At 51.6% G+C, this 18333-nt stretch overlaps 1 protein-coding gene across 4 annotated transcripts in view; it reads left to right on the top strand.

Annotated features, from left to right (window-relative positions):
- Window positions 1–18333, top strand: part of LOC104692205 (protein CEPU-1) — a 352613-nt gene that overhangs the window by 326211 nt on the left and 8069 nt on the right. For all 4 annotated transcript variants that reach the window (XM_039564741.1, XM_039564743.1, XM_039564742.1 and 1 more), the window contains 2 exons: window positions 17432–17566; window positions 18202–18322. In XM_039564741.1, coding sequence (XP_039420675.1) covers window positions 17432–17566; window positions 18202–18322 — 256 coding nt within the window. The remainder of the gene's footprint in view (window positions 1–17431; window positions 17567–18201; window positions 18323–18333) is intronic.

Below are 18333 nucleotides of genomic sequence, written 5' to 3'. Positions count from 1 at the left end.
TTCCTGATTTTTGCCATGATTAGGCATTCTGCTTTCAAAACTCAAAGGGAACAAATGATCACAGAGATTTACCAGAGCCTGGTCTCCTGCTGATGGAGGGTGATGAGCACAGAGGTGGCCCAGGACAACTTCCATGGTTGCCCATCTCTGTGGGCAGCTCCTCTGTTTCTAGGTCTGCCAAGCCGCCAAGGGAAACCTCTACTTCTGCATTTTGCATTCACCACACACAGCAGAGATGAAGCTCCGGAGCGTGAGGACTGAAATGAGAGCTAGGGAAGATGCGTAGAGGTGCTGTAGCAGGTGTTGGGATGGTATCCCTTTTCCTAGTAGGATATATTCTAATTTGGAGACCCAGGGGCAAGCAAAACCCAAAGCTTGCTGCTGGCCCCTCTTGGCTGTTGCTCTGCTGCTCATCCCATGGGAAGTTGTGAGCGAGCCGCCTCCTGTTCCTTCTCACCGTCTTCCTCTATCTTGCTTGAAGTGGTGGAGAAAAGGGGTGAGGGAGAATTGTTTGAGAGAATGCTGGTGCATAATTTAAGGGTTTACACAGAGGGTGGGGAAGTGGCTCTCAGCGGTGCTGTTTGGGACAGGCTGTGCCAGTGCTGTGTGTGCCAGGCACGGCCACACCAGGAGCTGAAGGACCGGTGCCTGTGCTGACACTGGTGAGTGCTGCTCTGTGCAAAAGCGCGTCACAGGTTTTATGATTTCCTTGGCACCTGCGAGCACACTGTGCACCTCTTGGTGGGAAATGGAGCAAATAAGAGTGTTTGCTCACCAGGGAGTGCATGGGCAGGCCCTTCAGAGAATTTACACTGAGAGCAGCCCAGCTCCCCAGTGACTGATCTCATTCAAGACCCTTTTCCAGCCACTCCAGGCTCCCCTGACCTCTGGGCTGTTCTGTCTCTGCTCTGATGAATTTGCATTCAGTGGCTTGGGCTGGTAAACTCTGCTGAATTTTCCTGTTTGCAGCTGTTGCCGTGTTCTAGGAGCCGTTCAGCACATTCTGGAGGCTCTGTTTGCTTTGGGGGCTGGGGGAGTTCCTGCAGCTGGGATGAGGACAACATGTTCGTGGTGTAACTCAAGAGCTGAGTGAACCTGAGCAAGAGAGTTTTCTACTTCTGATTTCAAGAATCACAGGGGTGCTGGCCCCCTTGGTGCCTCCATCAGTTCTCAGAGCCTTGGTCCTACCTGTGCCCATCCTCATCCTCCTGCATGAGCAAAAGCAGGCTGCTGGCTCTGGAGAAGTGCTTTGTGAACCTGTGGCCAGTCCAGCTAAGGTGTGATACAGCCTGTCTTCTGTCCCTCTGCCTCACTCCTCTCTGTCCTATTTTATTTCTCCTCCCGGTAAGGCTGCTTTAACTCACAGCAACTCGTGTTAATGCAGCTGAACAGATTGAGGTGGAAAAAGAAGTGAAGCTGCTGGAGTCACAGCTTCTTCTGCCTCAGCAGAGGAGGCTTAACATCTTTGAAGCTCTGTCCTGGGCTTGGATGCTCCAACTGGCACCACAAGTGCCAGTGGAGCTGCCAGGCACTGGGGCTTCAAAACTCAGCTCTCTGAAACCACAGCAAGGTGCCAAGCTCTGGCATGGGATGGGGCGGCTCCATCCCTTCTTGGCACCCCTGTGGGGCCAAGACCCTTGGGATGGCAATTAAGAGAGGCATCTTCAGCAGGGTGAAGGGAGGGAGCAGGCAGAGAGGGAGAGAACGATGTAGATGACAGTGGCCTGGATGTAACACCCATGGTGAAGGCAGCAGTATGTGCCTGGAGGAGGTGGAAGTTGCAGAGACTTGGACTCAGGGGTCTGAAGGGCAGTGCTGTGTGTGCCCATAAACATCCATTTTGCACCCTTAGGTGCTGAGCATGTCTGGGTTTCTGAGGCTTTGGCTGGATTACAGTCCCCAGCCTCGCGGGGCTGATGCTGTCTGTAAACTGTGGCGAGGTTGTCTAGTTAATAGCCTGGTTTTGGTCACTCAGGTGTTTCCATAGTTACTGGGCTTTTTATTTATTTTTGGGGGGTAGTTGATGTTGTCATGGCAATTGTTGTATTGTCAGGAGAGTTTTCATCTCTCGGTGGTTGAAGGCTGGGATTTCTTGTCTAGGAAAAAGCACAGCATCCTGGGCCACTGGCTCAGGGTGACGCCAAGGCACTGGCAGAGAGAGTGGCACCATGTTGAGCTATCCAGGGGATATTTATCCATGCTGCAGACACAAGACTCGTCATGCCTCCCATTAAGCTTGGGAAGCGTGCCAAGGAATTGAAGTGAGGAATCTTCCAGGAGGGATGAAGGCTCGGCAGCCTCTGTCCCAGGAGGAGCAGGCACAGCTTAGCAGTAATGATGAGGAAGGCTCTGTGGGCAGGCAAGTGGGGTTATTGTGCCATGACAGGGCCAGGGGCACAAGGAAAGGGTGTAAAACTGGGGGTGCGTGTGTGGATCCCTCCACTGGCTCATCCAGCACCACTCTGCCACACACAGACATCCTGAGCCAGAGGCTGCATCCAAGTCGTCATCCTTAATGACCTTTGATGGACTTTTCTGCCATGGTTTTGCCTAATTGCTTTTTGATTTTTGCTGTAGTGTGATGGATTCTGGTGTGAGGCTCAAGACAGCAGCTGCCAGGGTAGGAAAACATTATGGTTTGGCTGATGGTGTATTTATTTGTGAGAGGTCTGATCGAGAGGTCTCTGTGGTGGGAATCCCTCATTAAGATCAGGATTAGGCTGGGTGCTGAAAGCTGCATCCCATGCGGAGCCGGAGTCCTGAGCTGAGGCCAAGCTGCCATTTGTGGAGCAGGTGATGCCTCAGTGCCACAAGGCAGAGACTGGGGAGATGCTCGGAGGATCCTGATGTGGCCACATCCAGCATATCCCCCATGATCAGTCTGTTTAACCTCCGTGGCCTCTCTGGAAGAGGTACAATTGCAGTCCCTTGTCTCAGAGAACTGCGGGAGGATAAACACATTCCAGACGTGAGGCACTCAGACGCAGCAGTAATCACAGCTCGTATACGCACTTAAGATAGATGAGACACGGTGGCCTGATGTGGCAGAGGTCTCATGAGATCATCTGTCTATACATCAGCAGCAAACCAGCAAAGGGACTCTGGGAGAAGTCTGGTATATTTGGATATATTGATTCTCCCTGGCTCTTGGTGAGGCTTGAAACAAGAGGACAAATGTCTGCAAAAAATATCCAGCTTGAAGAGGTGCTTATCCCTGGGAAGGGGACACACCCTCCCATCTCAGAGGTTTGTCCCTTAAGCACATGATCTGCCCTCTTCATCTTTCCAGGATCCTCCCTGGAGAGGAGGCAGGGGATATCTATAGGTTGGACATAGGATTTGGAGCCCAGCTGGGAGGCACAGGGAGAAGGGGGATCCATTTAGGTGGGAAAATCTCTGCCTGCTTCTGTGCTGCCTTGTTCCTCCCCTGATCAGCTCCCCATGCTGTGAGATTGCTCCCTCTAGCCTGGCCTCACGTCACCTCATTAACGGAAGACCAGAGAGCCGTGTCCTCTGCTGGCCCTTTTAGCAGGGAAATACCTCTCAGAGGGAGCAGATGGTTCGTGTAAGGCTCCTTCTGTGTTCATCCCGGGTCTTGTGTCTCTGCTCTGCCTCTTGCCTGCTTTGGAGATTTGGTTTGAGCCAACACGAGTGGTGTGTCAAAGAAGGGAAGCGAGTGAGCCTGCTGTGTGATGGAGCACAGAGCCTGAGCTACGGGCCCTGGTTGGGTTGGGATGGGTTGGGTTGGGTTGGGTTGGGATAGGTTGGGTTGCATTGGGACGGCCACCACGCTGAACATGCTGTCCCACCTCCCTTTGTTGCTTGTGTCCCTCCTGTCTTTTGGTTGCTGGGTGACTCAACAGAGGTTCAACTGACCCACTTGATGGCCAAGCATGTCCTTCCAGGAGGTAGTTGGAGGCCTGGTCGCCACTGTATTAACTGGAGCATTTCAGCTGGCTCCAATCCTGTCGGCAGCTCAACCGTCCCCTTGTTTACTGTTGAAATAATTACTGCTTTGCCATAATATTAGCTCTGAGCCGTGACTCCATTACCATTATCGCCGGAATATTACCCATTTATTATCTCCCAGCAACCCTGGAAGATGAACACTAGGCTTCAGAGACCAATTGTTTTACAACAGACAGGATCTTGGTGTGCATTGTTTAATGAGGTAAACTACATTATAGCTGGCATTAATTTGGCTGCAGTGTTCTCCACTAAATCATTGTTAACCTGTAAATCTGCCACCACTTTTGATACTCGTTTAATCAGCGTGTGCCGGACAGAGCAGCTGGGCAAAGGGTCAGCGGTGGTCCTGCTCTGCTTGTATCATGTAGGGTGTACAAATAGGGGAAATAAATAGGCCATGGAGAAGCAGGACTTTGGGATGGACACTGGTTTTTGTGTGGTTGTGGTGAAGGAGGCAGCTGGCATTGCCATGGGTTGCTTGAGAAGAGTGTGGACACATGCGGCAGATCCAGCAAGATCCTGACAGGGGCAGAGGGAACATTTATCCTGTTGAGTGCCAGCAGCTTCCCCATCAGCTCCCATGGGAGTGGGATCTGGGCCAGCAGGAGACAGAATCTGGTGGAATTACGTCATGGGCTCCAGGTTTTTTCCCTAAGGAATGACTAAAACTCAGCATGCCATGTGGGAAGCTCCTTTTAGCATTTCCCTTCCTGATGCACCCTGGTTCCTCCTGCTTTTTCAAAGCAATAGGAGATTATGTACTTTTATGTGTATAAAAGTAGTATTTTTGATTTCCTTCATGGTGGAAATGAACTCTTTGAGCTGATTTTGCATATTTGGCATAGCTACCTTTAAAATATGCATCTTGGTACAAAAATAACGAAACCTCTTCCAGCTACAAATGAGGCAATGTCTTTCCCTTAAGAAAAGGGGGGGAAAAACCCTCTTGGTTTCAAGACATTCCCTAAATGCAGCTTTGCAACGTCACACTTTCCCTATTTGCCAGAGGCAGAGTGGGCTCTGCTCCTCATCACGGTCTGGGGAAGCATCTGCCTGCTGTCCTAATAGGAGGCAAAAGCAGGAAGCCCTGCCTGCACCCCCAAATTTTATCCTGTGTCTCATCCCCTCGGTCTCTGACCACCTTTCCCACGAAGGTGAGACCCACTGAGGAGTTGTAAATGCCCTGATCCGTGCTCTGCATGGCATAACCCGCAGGAAGAAGGGGATACGTGAATATTTCTTTGGCGTGGTGGGACAAAGCAGACAAAACCCAACACACCAGCAGTGTCAGCTTGTTGGATTTTCCATCTCTTCTTTACTGCTGAACACAACTCCCTGTTTCCCTGATAAATGCATGGCTTTGTGTCACTCCCTGCCTGGGACTCTCCTTTCATTCAGCTGGCCTGGGGAAGAGCAAGGGACAGGAGTGTCTGAGATTCCAGAGATCTCCACACAAATTAAAACCTTTTATCAGCCCGTAATAGCTGTGCAAACTAATTATATTTGGGCCAAACTTTGCCAGCCACTCCCCTGAGGTATTATTATAAAAATCTGAGCTGTGGAAATGCGTCCCCATTCTGTCAACACCAGGTCGCTCCAGCTATAGAAAACTCTGCTCTGGCTCCTTTTAGCTCCCGTGATGTGCTTTGCATAAGCTGCTGCTGTTGTTTTCGGGAAGGAGAGAACCCGGCTGGGCTGTGTCACACGTGGCCCAGGTCTGCTGAGCCAAGGACAGGGCTGTGTGCTGGGGAATAGCACTGAAATATTTATTTGCACAAGCCTTGCTGGCCTGGCTCGGTTTGTGGCCATCAGCATGGCTTTGGGGCTGTGGGTGCATGTGGATACAAAAATGCTGTTAGCAAGAAATTTTCCTGCTTCTTTCTAAGCCCATGAGATATTTTTCTCCCTCACGGAAGATATCAGCAGAGTTCTATAAGCTATGAACACCTGCGACTTTGCAGAGCTTTGTTTATGGTACAGTAAGAAAATATTTTGACAATGGATGTTTTAGGATTTTAGCCAATCACCCCAAGGGGGGGCTGATCCTTTGACCAATTAGACTGTGAAGAAAAAAGTCTATAAAAGAGTTCATAAAATAATTAAATAAATCAATTTTGCTGCACAATTCCTGCCTGCTGGATCTCTCTCCTCTCCTCTCGATGGCTGCGGGATACAGTAATAGGTGCACAAGTACTTCCATCCCTGGAAAAATGGGATGTGGTGATGAGGGGTGGGAAGGGTGCTGGCGAGGTGGGGATGCTCAAACCACAAGAATGAGCAGCACAGGGAGAAAGCACATGAGGCTGTACGTGGATGGTTTTCCCAGTGCTGGTACCTTGCTGGGTGGCTCCTTGTGGTGTTGGAGCTGATTTCCACCCAAATTTGTTCTTTCTTTTTCCTGGCAGCACCGTTTGCTCCATTCCTTGCCTTATAACCTTGCTCCCAAGGGTGCACGGCTCAGGGCACCAAAGACACCCCCCATGTTCACCCACCCCCACTGTCCATACATGGAGGCAGCACAAGGGAATGCTTTGAGCCAAACTTCCCAGAGGGAAGGAGGTTTTTGCCCTCTGCCACCATTCCCCCACCATCCTTGCACTCTTCCTGGGGTTCAGATTGCCGGCTAATGGGGCGGAGCTACTGCTAGAACTCTCCATTAATGGAGCAGAATATAAACAGAATAAAGCCTTCATTTCCCGGGCTGTGATTTCATTATTAATATACTTTACAGTTCACAGGTTGTTCATTTGCTTCCATGTTTTCTCAGCTGGTGTAATCTGCTGCGCGGAGTGAGAAGAGTCATAAAATTTCCATTTCCAGTTGAATGTGCGTCCAATTCGCCGTGAAATGTTTCTCTCCGTCGTGAATATTAAGTTCCCGAGGAGTCGGTAGCCCTGGGATTAGGCAGGGCAGGTTGCCAGCCCCTCTCTGTGTCCCAGGGGTGCAGGAGAGAAGTGGGTGTAGAGGAGGAAAGGTGACAAGGTGAAGTGTAGGGACTGAGGGAAGGACCACGTGGCAGAGGGAGGAAGAGGGAAAAGAGGAGGAGAGAAAGTGAGGGTAGAGGGAAAGGGAGGAAACTGAGTGAGTGGCAAAGTGACTTCAGGGAGGGATGTGGTGGGCGGAGGATGCTCTGACAGAACTGACCTACACTCACCTCCTCGTTTCCCTGTCCCATGACCTTGACACTTGTCAGGAAAGATGTTGCACCAGTGTTTGCCCCAGTTTGTAAATCAGTTGTTGATGTCTGTGCTCGGTCACTGCCGTGGGCCTCAGGGCTGTGCCCTTCCCCTGGCCTGAATATGGGTAGAAAAAGAGTCTCCTTGTCTCTGGTGAGGCTGAGAAACACTGCTGTGCTTGTAAGGGCAAGGAGCTGGAACGTGCTGGCGAGCCGGAGCAGCTCAGCTGCCCGGTACTGAGCTGGAGAGCATCAGTGAGCAGCCACGGAGCTATAATACCATTGCAGACACAGAAAAAGGGATTTTCACTTGAATTTGGGGAGAGAAAAAATCATGTTCTGCTCATGTTAAACAGCCATCAGGAACTTTGCTGTGTACTTAGGGTATTTAATGGCTTGTAGCAAAGCAATGGGTTTCTGGGGCAGGGCAGCAGGAATTTGGGTAGTTGGGGTACGTGGTCATGCCCCGAGGCTGGGAAGGTGGCGGGACCGGCAGTGCTGTGGAGGGGTGCCCACAGCTGCAGCGCCACTGGCAGTGGGCACATCTGGCAGCACATCTGGCATGCTGCCGCAGCTGGAGGTGGTGAGGGGTGTGTGCCCTGGCTACCCCCTCCCCAGCCTTGCAATAGCAGCACAGGATGTGGTGTCACTGCTGGGAAGGGGGACAAAAGGGCAAATCATGGTGGCATGCCCAGGCAGTGGGGGTAACTCAGGCACTGCCCCGAGCCGATGGCACCGTTTCCTTCCGACTCTTTGCTGAAATTACTTCAGCCACAGCATTCCTCACTGCAGGGGAAAAAAATGCCTCTTCCTTTCCCATCTTCTCTCGGTCGAGTCAAGATAATAATAGTCTTTTTCTGATCCCCTGAACTTTCCCATCTGCTTGGTAAAACAATGGCAATTCTTTTTCCTCCTGGCCTCTCTCTCTGTCTTCCTCTCTTTTATTTTTATTCTCCTACAGTATAATTTAAAGCCAGAGCAATGCTGTAGCCCATGGGTTTTTCCCCTTCCTGTGACACACTGCTGTTATTTAAAATGGCTTTTCCCTTGCAGAGCAATGCCTCTCGCTGCCCTCCCAGCTCCTGTAGCAGGGCCAATACCTACACAGAGGCCTGAGGAGGGGATGACAGTCTCAAGAAAGGGAGCTCAGCCCAGTCTCCAGTCCCCCAGTCTCAGCCACCCAGCATCATCCATCCCTGAAATTCCTGTCACAACCTCCCCATCCCCCCTCCCCAGGCTCAGGGCATCCCCACCAGCCCCCCAGAGCCCCAAACCCAACCAACTCATCACCCCTGCATTTCCCTGCCTTCTCTCAATAAGCCACAATATTGCGAGTGGTCCTGCAGAAATGGAGACATCAGTGCCATAAAACACGAGGGACAGAGCAAGGCCACTGGGCTGGAAAATAGCGTGTCTGAAAAAATAAAGACGGGATAAAGATGATGGAGAGGCAACAGCAGGTCTCACCCAGCCGTGATTCAGATGGCTCTGGGGGGTGAAGAGTGGTCAGGGGGGTCCCAGGGGAAAAGGAGGGGTGGAAAATATCCCCCATTTGCAGAAAGTCGTGGCAGCGACACAGTCCAGGCTTGCCGTGAGCTGCCTGCGGGGGTATGCGTGGAGAAGGGAAAGTTTCCCAGATCCCCATGACTTCTTGCCAGCACTGGGGATGGATTTAGCCGGTACTTGATGCTTATTTTTTTACTCTAATGCCATTATGCCACTTGCTTCCCATCTGAGGGATATTTCCCTAATGCGGCTGAAATACAGCTTAGCCGAGGTTACAGCCATTTAATGCTTTGCATTGCAATTGCTTCTTAAGAGCTTGTCCTGCGGAGAAAGCCTTGGGGTTTAAATTTCCAGCCGGAGGGACCCTTTGGTCCTGGATGCCAGCAGCTTTTTTTCACACAAATCCAGAGGAAAGCAGGGTGCCTCGAGTTTGGCAGGGGTTGGGAGTGCTTTCTCCTGCACAGCAATGCGGTTGTATGGAGGGGTTGGGAAGGGGTGTGGTGGATCTCCCGTGGAATTTTTTGGGGGTTCTTTGCAAAGCACCTGCAGATAGCAGGCAGGAGCAACCTCGGTTCTTGGTGTCTCTCTCCTTGCCAAGCCCTGTGCACCACAGCTTCTCCCAGAGCCAGCGAGGAAGCTGCCAGAAATGGGATGAGCTCCAGAGGAGCCAAGTTGCGACAGGATTTAATGGAGGAGCAGCGTTCCCACAAAAAGGATGTGTGTTTGAGCCATTTTCTCTGGCAGCATCTGTCGCTCTCCAACATCTTGGTACCATTGCAACAAATTATTTAACCACTACCCACTGCACCCCATCTGTTAGGCAGCCCTTCCACATGGATGGGGCCCTACTTCCCACCTTTCCAAAGGAACTCACCGGCAAAGGCTGAGCGCCAAACAACAGGACAAATTAAATCAAAAGCACAGCTTTGGCACCCAGGGGGAAAATGCACATCAGCTTTGACTTATTGCATGGCGCACGCTTACAAGAGAGAAGCAGCGGCTTTTGTCACTGCAAGGGGCCATGAAAAATGAATTAGGGCCGCTGCTGGGAGAGGGCACGCAGGAGAATCTTTCATTCCGGCAACGCTGTCCTCTCTCACCTTGGAAGCGGCTACGGGGAAAAAATCACAGGGAAGATGGCGGAGTAAAGAAAGAAAGGAGAGAGGACTTCGTGTTGGGCATCTCGTTGGATGCCCTGGGTTGTGGGAGAGAACATGGGAGGAAGAGTGGTGCCAAGAGCAGTGTTGTTGCTCAAGCAGGAACACGGAGCTGCTGGGAGATGCTGTCTCCTCAGGAACTCTCTGGAGAGGGCTTGGCTCTGTGGGAGCCTTGACACTGATTTTCATGTACCTTTTGCATTTGTTTCTGCAAGGAGGCAGAAAAGCTCCGTGGGAAGTGGCTCCATGCCAGTCACAGCCTCTGCCAAGCATCAGTCCCTCCCAGTGTCACCACAAGGGTCACCCTGCCTTTCCAGGGCCAAGGAGGAAGGTATCCAGCTCATGCTGGTGATAATGGGTGGATATCATTAGGAACAGCAGCCCTCTAACAAGCCCCGCACCCTTCTTTGCTGCAGATCTGACACCACTTAAGCTCTTTGTGAACTGTAACCGTGGCTAATTTGCTCTAACAGGGTAGCACGTGCCCTCTGGACCTTTTTCGAGGGTTCAGTGTCCTTACCAGCACCCCAGGAGGAGGCAGGGGCTGGGAGAGGCTGAAGACAGTAGCTGCCACTTTGCCAAGCTTCGAGCTGCCTGTGAGCTCTCCGTCTCACCGAAATAAAAGGGCTCATTCTTTATTCGACTCATTTACTCCTGAGTTAGAGCCTCGTTCAAGGGTGGTTGGTCCCCGAGTTGTTTTGTTTTGTTTCTTTAAATATTAATTTCCATAATCCATTTATTTCCCAAGGAACTACTTCTTGCAAACAAAAGGTTTAATGCTCCTCTTTTATTCCTGGTAACAAATAAGTTGTCTGAGACGTGCAAACATCCCGGCAGCAGTGAGCCGTGCGCCGGCTGACGCCACAAACCGCGCTAAGGATGCGCAGGGAAGGGGGAGACGCATCCCTGAGGGATCACGGGTGCCATGGCAGCATCTCCCTGGAGACACTCACCCAGAGAGGAAGGGCAGCGAGCCCGGCCAGCACCGGGAAGCCCCCACAACCCGGGATTCCAATCTTTTGCATGGAGGCGTCTCTGACATGCCTTTTTGAGAGGGAAGATTTGAGAGCCGAAGGCCGGGAAGCACAATAGAAGATAGACTGCTTGTACCTCATTGTCTGGAGAATAGATGGGCTGCAGGCTCCCGGAGAATAGGAGCTGCCACTCAGGTGGCTTTAATAGAACAGGCGGCAGATAGATTTCAATAAAAGAAATGAGTATAAATATTGTTAGGGGAGAATAGAGGGAAAGTGAAAAAGATCTTGTTTAACGAGTCACAGTGGGAAACTTTCAAGGACTTTTAAGCTAAAAACTCTTCACAATGGTGCTATAATGGCTGGCTCAGGCGACTCGGCTGCGCTGCGTAGCATCGGTGGGGCGAGCGGAGTGGGCAGGTGTCCCTGGAACACCGTGGGGAAGGGCACGGCAGGGAATCCAAGACTGGTTTGGGTTGGAAGGGACCTTGAAGACCATCTCGTTCCAATGCCCTGCCATGGACAAAGTCACCTTCCACTAGACCAAGTTGCTCAGGGCTCCAGTGCCTTGCTTTGGCTGCCTCTGGAGTTGATGCCAATATATTGATCATATGTGACCTCAGGCTGAGTGGCCAGGAGATGTGGTGGCATCTGGAAGGTCTCTGCAGGTCACATGTGAGATGTGTGGCATGGGCCCACTTAATAGTTAAGTATCAGAGTTGTTGTACGAGATATGAGCCCCAAGGGGATCTCAGGGATGCACTGAGCAAATGTAGCCACAAACGTGGGTCCTGTCTCAGTTCTAGCTCTGTGTTGAGCTAGAAGTTGAAGAAGATGTCTTCCCTGGCAGCAAAGAGTGGAGGTTTGGCTGCAGGGCCACTGCCCTCCTGATGGCTCCGCGTTGGAATGTGCCTGACCAGAGCCCTGCCAGCTCCAGGAGCTCCCCAAGAAGATCCCCCAAGAATCCCCATGTCCTGACCTTGTGGTCACGGGCAGCCAGAGATGGAACCTTCAGCAATAGTCCCCTGTGCTCATGTCAGCACAAAATCAGGCCTGGGAGGGTCCTCTGTCGCATCTTGAAGCAAAACTCAAAGCACCATCAGCTCACCTATCCCCCAAAGAGCTGGAAGGGGAAGAGAAGCCACAGCATTGCATGGCCACATGCAAGGAGAGGCTCCCACAGCCCCAGGGAGGAGGGGACACTGATACCAGTGCAGGATAAGGACTTTATGGCCACCCCTGTCCCTCACAGCCTGTACTGCTGATCACAAGGAGCAAAATTGGCTGTGAGAGTTCCTCCAAATCCAACATAATAAAGGATCCAAGTACGGAAGACATGATGCTTTTCCTCTCTTTGGTGACACCAGTCACAGCTGGTGATGGTCACCACCCCTGGGGCGTGAGGATGAGGAGGGACTGCAGCAGTGGAGGGAGCTCCTGCCAACCTCCCACGTCCCTGAGTGCTGCGTGGTGCCAGGCAGCGAGTGCACCATCCCCTGGGGCTTTGCACAACATCAAGCCATGGAAACACGCTCATTAACATGGAAAAGCATGTCAGAGGAGAGATTTCCTTCCTTGTCATCGGGAAACTTCAAAACCAGAGTGGCTTGGCCCCGTGTAAGCACGCCGCAGACTGATATGCTGTGTGCCTGTTGTCTGGGCTGATGGTCCCTCTTCTGAAGGCTTGCGAACATGAAGAACAGGAGGTTTGTACCCCGTACGTCATGTAGGTGTGCTTCCTAAAGGGATTGCTCATCTCAGGGTGGGTCACAGATGGAACTGGGCTGGAGCCTGTGATTCAGGGATGCAGTATTCACGAGAGGAGGAGAGGAGTTTGTCTGGGTCGATAGGGTAATCTTAAAAAAAATCATTTTTTTAATGATTGTGCTGGATGGTTTCCAGCAGGTTAATTACCCCTAATCTTTGTCCACTGGAGCATGGCAACATTAAGCTGGCACAGGGGAGCTGAAAAGAGGGAGTGCACGGAGGAGAAGCTGCCCTAGCTGGGGTCATTCACCTGATCAAACAAAAATGGGAAAGGGAATTTCAGAAATGCCTGAACTTTGTTCCTTATGTGTTAATTGAGCCATCAGGAGAGGCCAATACTGGTTAATAAGAGGTGAAGCAGGTACATCTCCCAGTTTGGCTGGGGCATGTACTGGAGGCAGCCTTAGCTCTCGTTTACCCACATACCTGGGGCTGTGTCATGCCTCCTTTGAGAGGGATTTGGGGTGATTTGGGGTGATTCCTTCCCCCTCCTCCTTCCCCATCCTCTCTGATTCTGCTAAACCTCCCATCCTGCACTTGTCTTCTCGCTGCTGCATGAAGGAGAGGTGAAGCGGGTCTCAGGTGCCAACAATTCTCTTATTACCTTTGTGTGTTTTATTTATTTACCATAAACTGTTATAGGATGGCCATCAGCACCGCAGCGGGGTGACGTTTGAAATATATGGCTCTCGGGTTTAGTGCGTCACTCGGAGCCGGGAGTCTGCGCGATGTTAATTTTTATTGCCAGAAGTAGCCATAAATTGATAGTTGAGAATTGCTGTAGGGACTGTAATTAACTAGTTACTATTTCACCTCCAAAAGGAGCAATGTTTCACGCTCTTACTTTTACTTATCTGGAATCAGCTGCTGTCAACATCCGCTGAAGCCCGTATAAAGATTTATAGACCTTGGAGGTAAATATTGACTAATGGGCAGCTTGGCTTAATGTTCACCTTGAAGGACAATAAATTGTGCTATTGATTGAAGCGAGATGTCAATATCTGCATTGTTGTAAACATTTTAATAAAATTATCTCCATAAAATATTCTCTTTCTTTGGCTGATCCTGGCTAGTGGGATCAGTGCCTGGAAAATGCAGCAGCACGGTGTAGTGGGCAGGGCAGTGCTTTGGGATCAGTGGTGGGACTTTGGGCACCCAGATACCAAACCTGTTGTGGAACCACTGTTGAGGTTGTGCCTTTGGGCTTTAGAGGTGAAAATGTTGCAGCCCTGCATGGCTGGGCTGGCTCAGCTTGATCTGAGGTACAGGGAGTTGGTACGGGCACAGGAAAGAGCTCCAAGGAAGCTTTTTTTAATGGCATCACAGGCAGCCTTCAGCCAGGGAAAGCTGTGAGCGGTGTCCTAGAGACCTGAACATGGCTGCAACAGTGAGCCAGGGGACAGTGGCATGTAATTAATTTGGGAACATGTGTTCAGTTTCTGGTGAGTTATTATCTTGTCAGAAGCTCAATGGAAGCAAATGGGGAGGAGGAGTCAGAAGGGAGATGAGTCGGGATGGGAAAACGAGGAGAAGCGAGGGAAGGAGAAAGGCATGGGGAGAGGAATATGGATGCAGGAGGCATCTGCCCACACCTCATCGCATCCGTGCCATGTGGGACCCCAAGCACAGCCTGGCCATCTGTTGGGTTTGCCTTGGTGCTCCGTGCCACACCAGGACCTCGCCTCTGTGGCTTCTCCACTGCTGTGATGGTCAAGCTTCCCCTTCCCTGAGGCTTCTAACGGAGATCTGCAGGGCAAGTCCTACACAGTGCGTGGTGGTCTGTGTGTAGACTCCTGCTCACTGAGCACGAGGATTCAGGCTCTGCTCTTCCATCTCCCCGGCTCGCACTGGGTTAGTTCATCATCCTTGGCTGATGAGCAAGCATTACACTTGTGCCTCGTCCGTGGCTGTTCCATTTCTGGCCTGTATTATATTATTAGTATTAATAATAATAATGATGGGTGCTGGCTGTGCTGGTTTTCTAGCTCCTGAGGAGATGAGAGAGCTCTCCATTAATTCCTGCAATATTTCAGCTCCTAATTGTGCTCAAGCAGAGACAGCCTTGAAAGTTCCCACCATCAGTTCAGGCAGAGAGGAGTTGGTATTTCTCAGGGAACTCCTGGAGCTGCAGGACTCTGGTCAAGCCTTGCCCTGAGCATTCCCAAGCTCCAGGTTCTTCCAGGCTGTGATCCCACAGAGTGAAGCAGCTTTATGGATCTGGTTTTCCTGCAAAGCCACTTGTATAGGAGAGGACAGGGGGATGGTGTCTTAGTCACCTCGTGTCACCCACTTCACCAGCAGGCAGGGGTCCTTTATGTCACCTAAATCTTTGGGATGCTGTAGCTGGCACTGAGAAAGCATCCCTGGCCAGAGCCTCTAGCAGGGATGGTATTCCTAATGCTATTGTCATCTGAGCATGATTTATATCAAGCTGTGCAGGGCAGAAACAGGAGTCAGCTCCAGCTCAGAGCATCCTGTCTCAGTCTGGGGCAGGCTCTGTTTGGCTGTAGCCAAATTCCCAGGATGCCAGACCCTGAGTGCCTGAACTTCGTGCTCTGCCTCTCCATCAGCCAATTACAGTGCACATATCTCAGACTTCAGTGCAACGCAGGCACGGAGGAAACCTTCATTCCCCAATTTCCTGAGCTTTTGCAGGTGGAAATCTGACCCTCGCAGTTACTTTGATGAAGTCTTTTGCTGGGGAACAAAATGCACTCGAGCTGCTTTGCTCCCTCATCAAACCAGGGACACAAATTATGGCTTGACTATGGCAAAAGCTAATTCTTGCCGTGTGCGAGCCGACTCCGGAACTTGGGAAAGGGCCTTTGGTTAGTTGGGAAGCAGTGTTATCTGAGCCTTTGCACAACCCAGAGTCAGATTTGTGTGCGAAGCATCTGAAGGCCACCGGCTGTGTCGTTACTTTATCAGCAGGCAGCGCTGTGCTGCAGAGAAGCTGATTCTAGGTCAGCCACAAAAAGAATTTTTTCCCCCCCCTCCTTTTTTTTGCAGTGCCGCAGGGCCGCTGGATGTAACGCTGTAATTTGTGTGTCTCTAAAGGATATTGATTTTGGGGTAACGCCTTCATATCTCACCCTTCAGTTGCACTAAGTACTGATGAGCTCAGCGGTTCGCACCACGAGCCACTTGGGTGGGAATTTCAGCTCAGGGCTGAGGACACTGGTGGATGTCAGCAATTCATCAACAGGAAAACTCACTTCACTCCTTTCCAAAGCTCACAGGGCTGCCTTCCCCGTTAGGTCAGCCTGGGAAGGTGGGATGCCCATGTGTGGGCACAGGGTCCTCATTTCAGGGAGCAGTGGATGTGCAAAGTCCCGGGGATGCTGTGTGGAGGTGGCAGCTGTGAGGTCTGGTGTGGGGAGAGAGAGCCAAGGTGGGGTTTCATCACGGCTGAGCATACTTGCACTAGTTTGAGCTGACAATAGTGGCACCTGGGATTGCAGCGGCAGGATCCTGGCAGATGCCTGGGGTGCTCACTGTGTCGAGCTGTTCCAGGGCATTACAGGAATACCATCGGTGCTGGCTTTCCATGGTGGGTGGTGGAGTCTGACCACACTATTCCTGTGGCACAGGAGATGCCATAAAAGCATCAGCCGGTGGGATGCAGGTGGTGTGTGTCCCGCTGGGAGCCTCCCACATGTGGATTTTGCATGCATTTGTTAGGAGCAGGACGCACACGGTTGAGCAGTCAAGCGCAGCGAGTTGCGGCCCATCAGGTCACGCCAGTACAGACAGAGGTATCCGGGTGGGAAGTGAGGGCTGGCCGAGCTCACGGCATCCCCCTGGGGACCAGGGACCTGTGCTTGGCCTCTCTGCCATTGGCACTCACTCCCAGAAACAGCTGTCCAGAGCTAATTTATTTCCTAATGCTGCAGCAATGTTAATTTATAAATTACACTGGTAATTCGAGCTATTATTAATTTCAGATGGTGTAGGGCAAGCCTAATTAAAATATGACACCAATTGCCACACATATGTACCAAGGACTACCGTTTAAAATTTATAGGAATATTAAGTGTGACACAGGGCTCGGAGATGTTCCGTGCAGTAATTACAGCATCCTGGCTGCGGGAGATCCAGTGGGGAGATGTAAACAACGGGAAAGGGAGAAGTTGTCCCTGTTTTGAGGGCTGCAAAAAGTCGTTTTTGCTGCTTGTTTGGGGGGAGAACGTGGGGACTCTTGTGCCCCAACCTGCTCCTGGTCGGCCAAGCACTGTGCGTTTCCAGGAGTGGGTCAAAATAAAGTGAGCTCCTGCAAGGAATGAGGGCTGAAAGATGCCAGAGGGAAGGAAATGCCACTGATTGCATCTTTCTGGCTTTGAGTGAAACTGGAAGCTGCACTGCAGCCTGGATGGGGAAGAGGGGGACAAGTGCAGGCCCCCCAGAAATGAGCCTGGGGTGGCACAGGGATGAGGTGTTGCAGCTAAAGGGAGGTGTTGGCTCCACCACTAATGGGAGTAGACTTGCTGTGAATTAATTGAAGCTGAAAAACTAGAGAAGGGTGTTTGTGTGAGCTGGGTGAGCCTGGAGGTACCTCCCAGCAGGGCCGATGTGCAGAGGTGACCTCAGCTCATTTTGCAGGGGGCAGGTTTGCCCACTTTGCCCACCCTGAGCACCTCAGGGCCATTTTCTCCAGGAAGTGATGCTCTCAGTGAGGCCAGAGCTGCTGTCCACTGTTTGCAGAAACCTTTCTGGCAAGGATTTTCTTGGGATGGAGGGGCACGGGTACAAGAGCATTCCGGGCTGGGACTTGCAGGCTGGGTGTCCTAGTGCAGAGTGACACGCTCACACATGGTGACCAGCCAGTGGGCACACGTTTGTTGTGCCTCCCCATCACTCAGGGCCCTCTGTCTCTGCCTCTGCAGCCGTGGGCTTCATCAGTGAGGATGAGTACCTGGAGATCACGGGGATCACGCGGGAGCAGTCGGGAGAGTACGAGTGCAGCGCCTCCAACGATGTCTCAGCGCCCGTCGTCCAGCGAGTCAAAGTCACCGTCAACTGTGAGTACCTGGGGGCCATCAGGGGACAGGGGTGGGGCTGGAGTGGGTCACTGTGCTGCCCCACAAGGGAGTGGCACTTGGAAGTGAGGCACACAAAGGCCCCAGAGCGAGACAGGCAGCAGCAGTTTTTCTGAGCAGGTGGTATTTTGCCCTATTTTCCCCTTCTTTTCGAGCTCCATTTTTTTCCACCACCTCCTCCTCAGCTGTCTCCATCAACCTGGGTTTTCCGCCCATGGAGAGATGCTGTGCTGATAACCTCTGAGGAGAGGAGAGAAGTGAGCAGTAAATAGAACTTTTTTTTTTTCTGTTAGAAAAAATGAGAGAGAGAAAGAAAGGAGCGTATTTCGCGCTCAGGCATACGTGAAGATCCTCCTAAGCCCCTCTCTGGTTACTCCAGTAGCTGGACATGTGGCACCCATGAGTTAGGGGCCTCTTGTTTTTGGAAGAGAACCCCCATGAGCCTGAAAACCTCTGGACAGCAGCACCAGAGTGGCAGGAGCTGAGCATGAGCTCAGAGATGATTTCGGCTCCTTCCCATGTGCAGGGAGAGAAAGGAGATCTTGAGGAGCAAGGGGAAGGGATAGGAATCCCCAAGGCTGCTGGGCATTGACCCTGAGTTTCCCTTCTCCCCACAGACCCGCCGTACATCTCGGATGCAAAGAGCACCGGTGTGCCCGTGGGACAGAAGGGCATCCTGATGTGCGAAGCCTCTGCTGTCCCCTCCGCCGACTTCCAGTGGTACAAAGATGACAAGCGGTAAGAGCCTG

This window comes from Corvus cornix, chromosome 24 (genome assembly GCF_000738735.6).
Source record: "Corvus cornix cornix isolate S_Up_H32 chromosome 24, ASM73873v5, whole genome shotgun sequence".
Lineage (NCBI taxonomy): Eukaryota > Metazoa > Chordata > Aves > Passeriformes > Corvidae > Corvus > Corvus cornix.
This window is presented reverse-complemented; position numbering and strand designations above follow the sequence as displayed.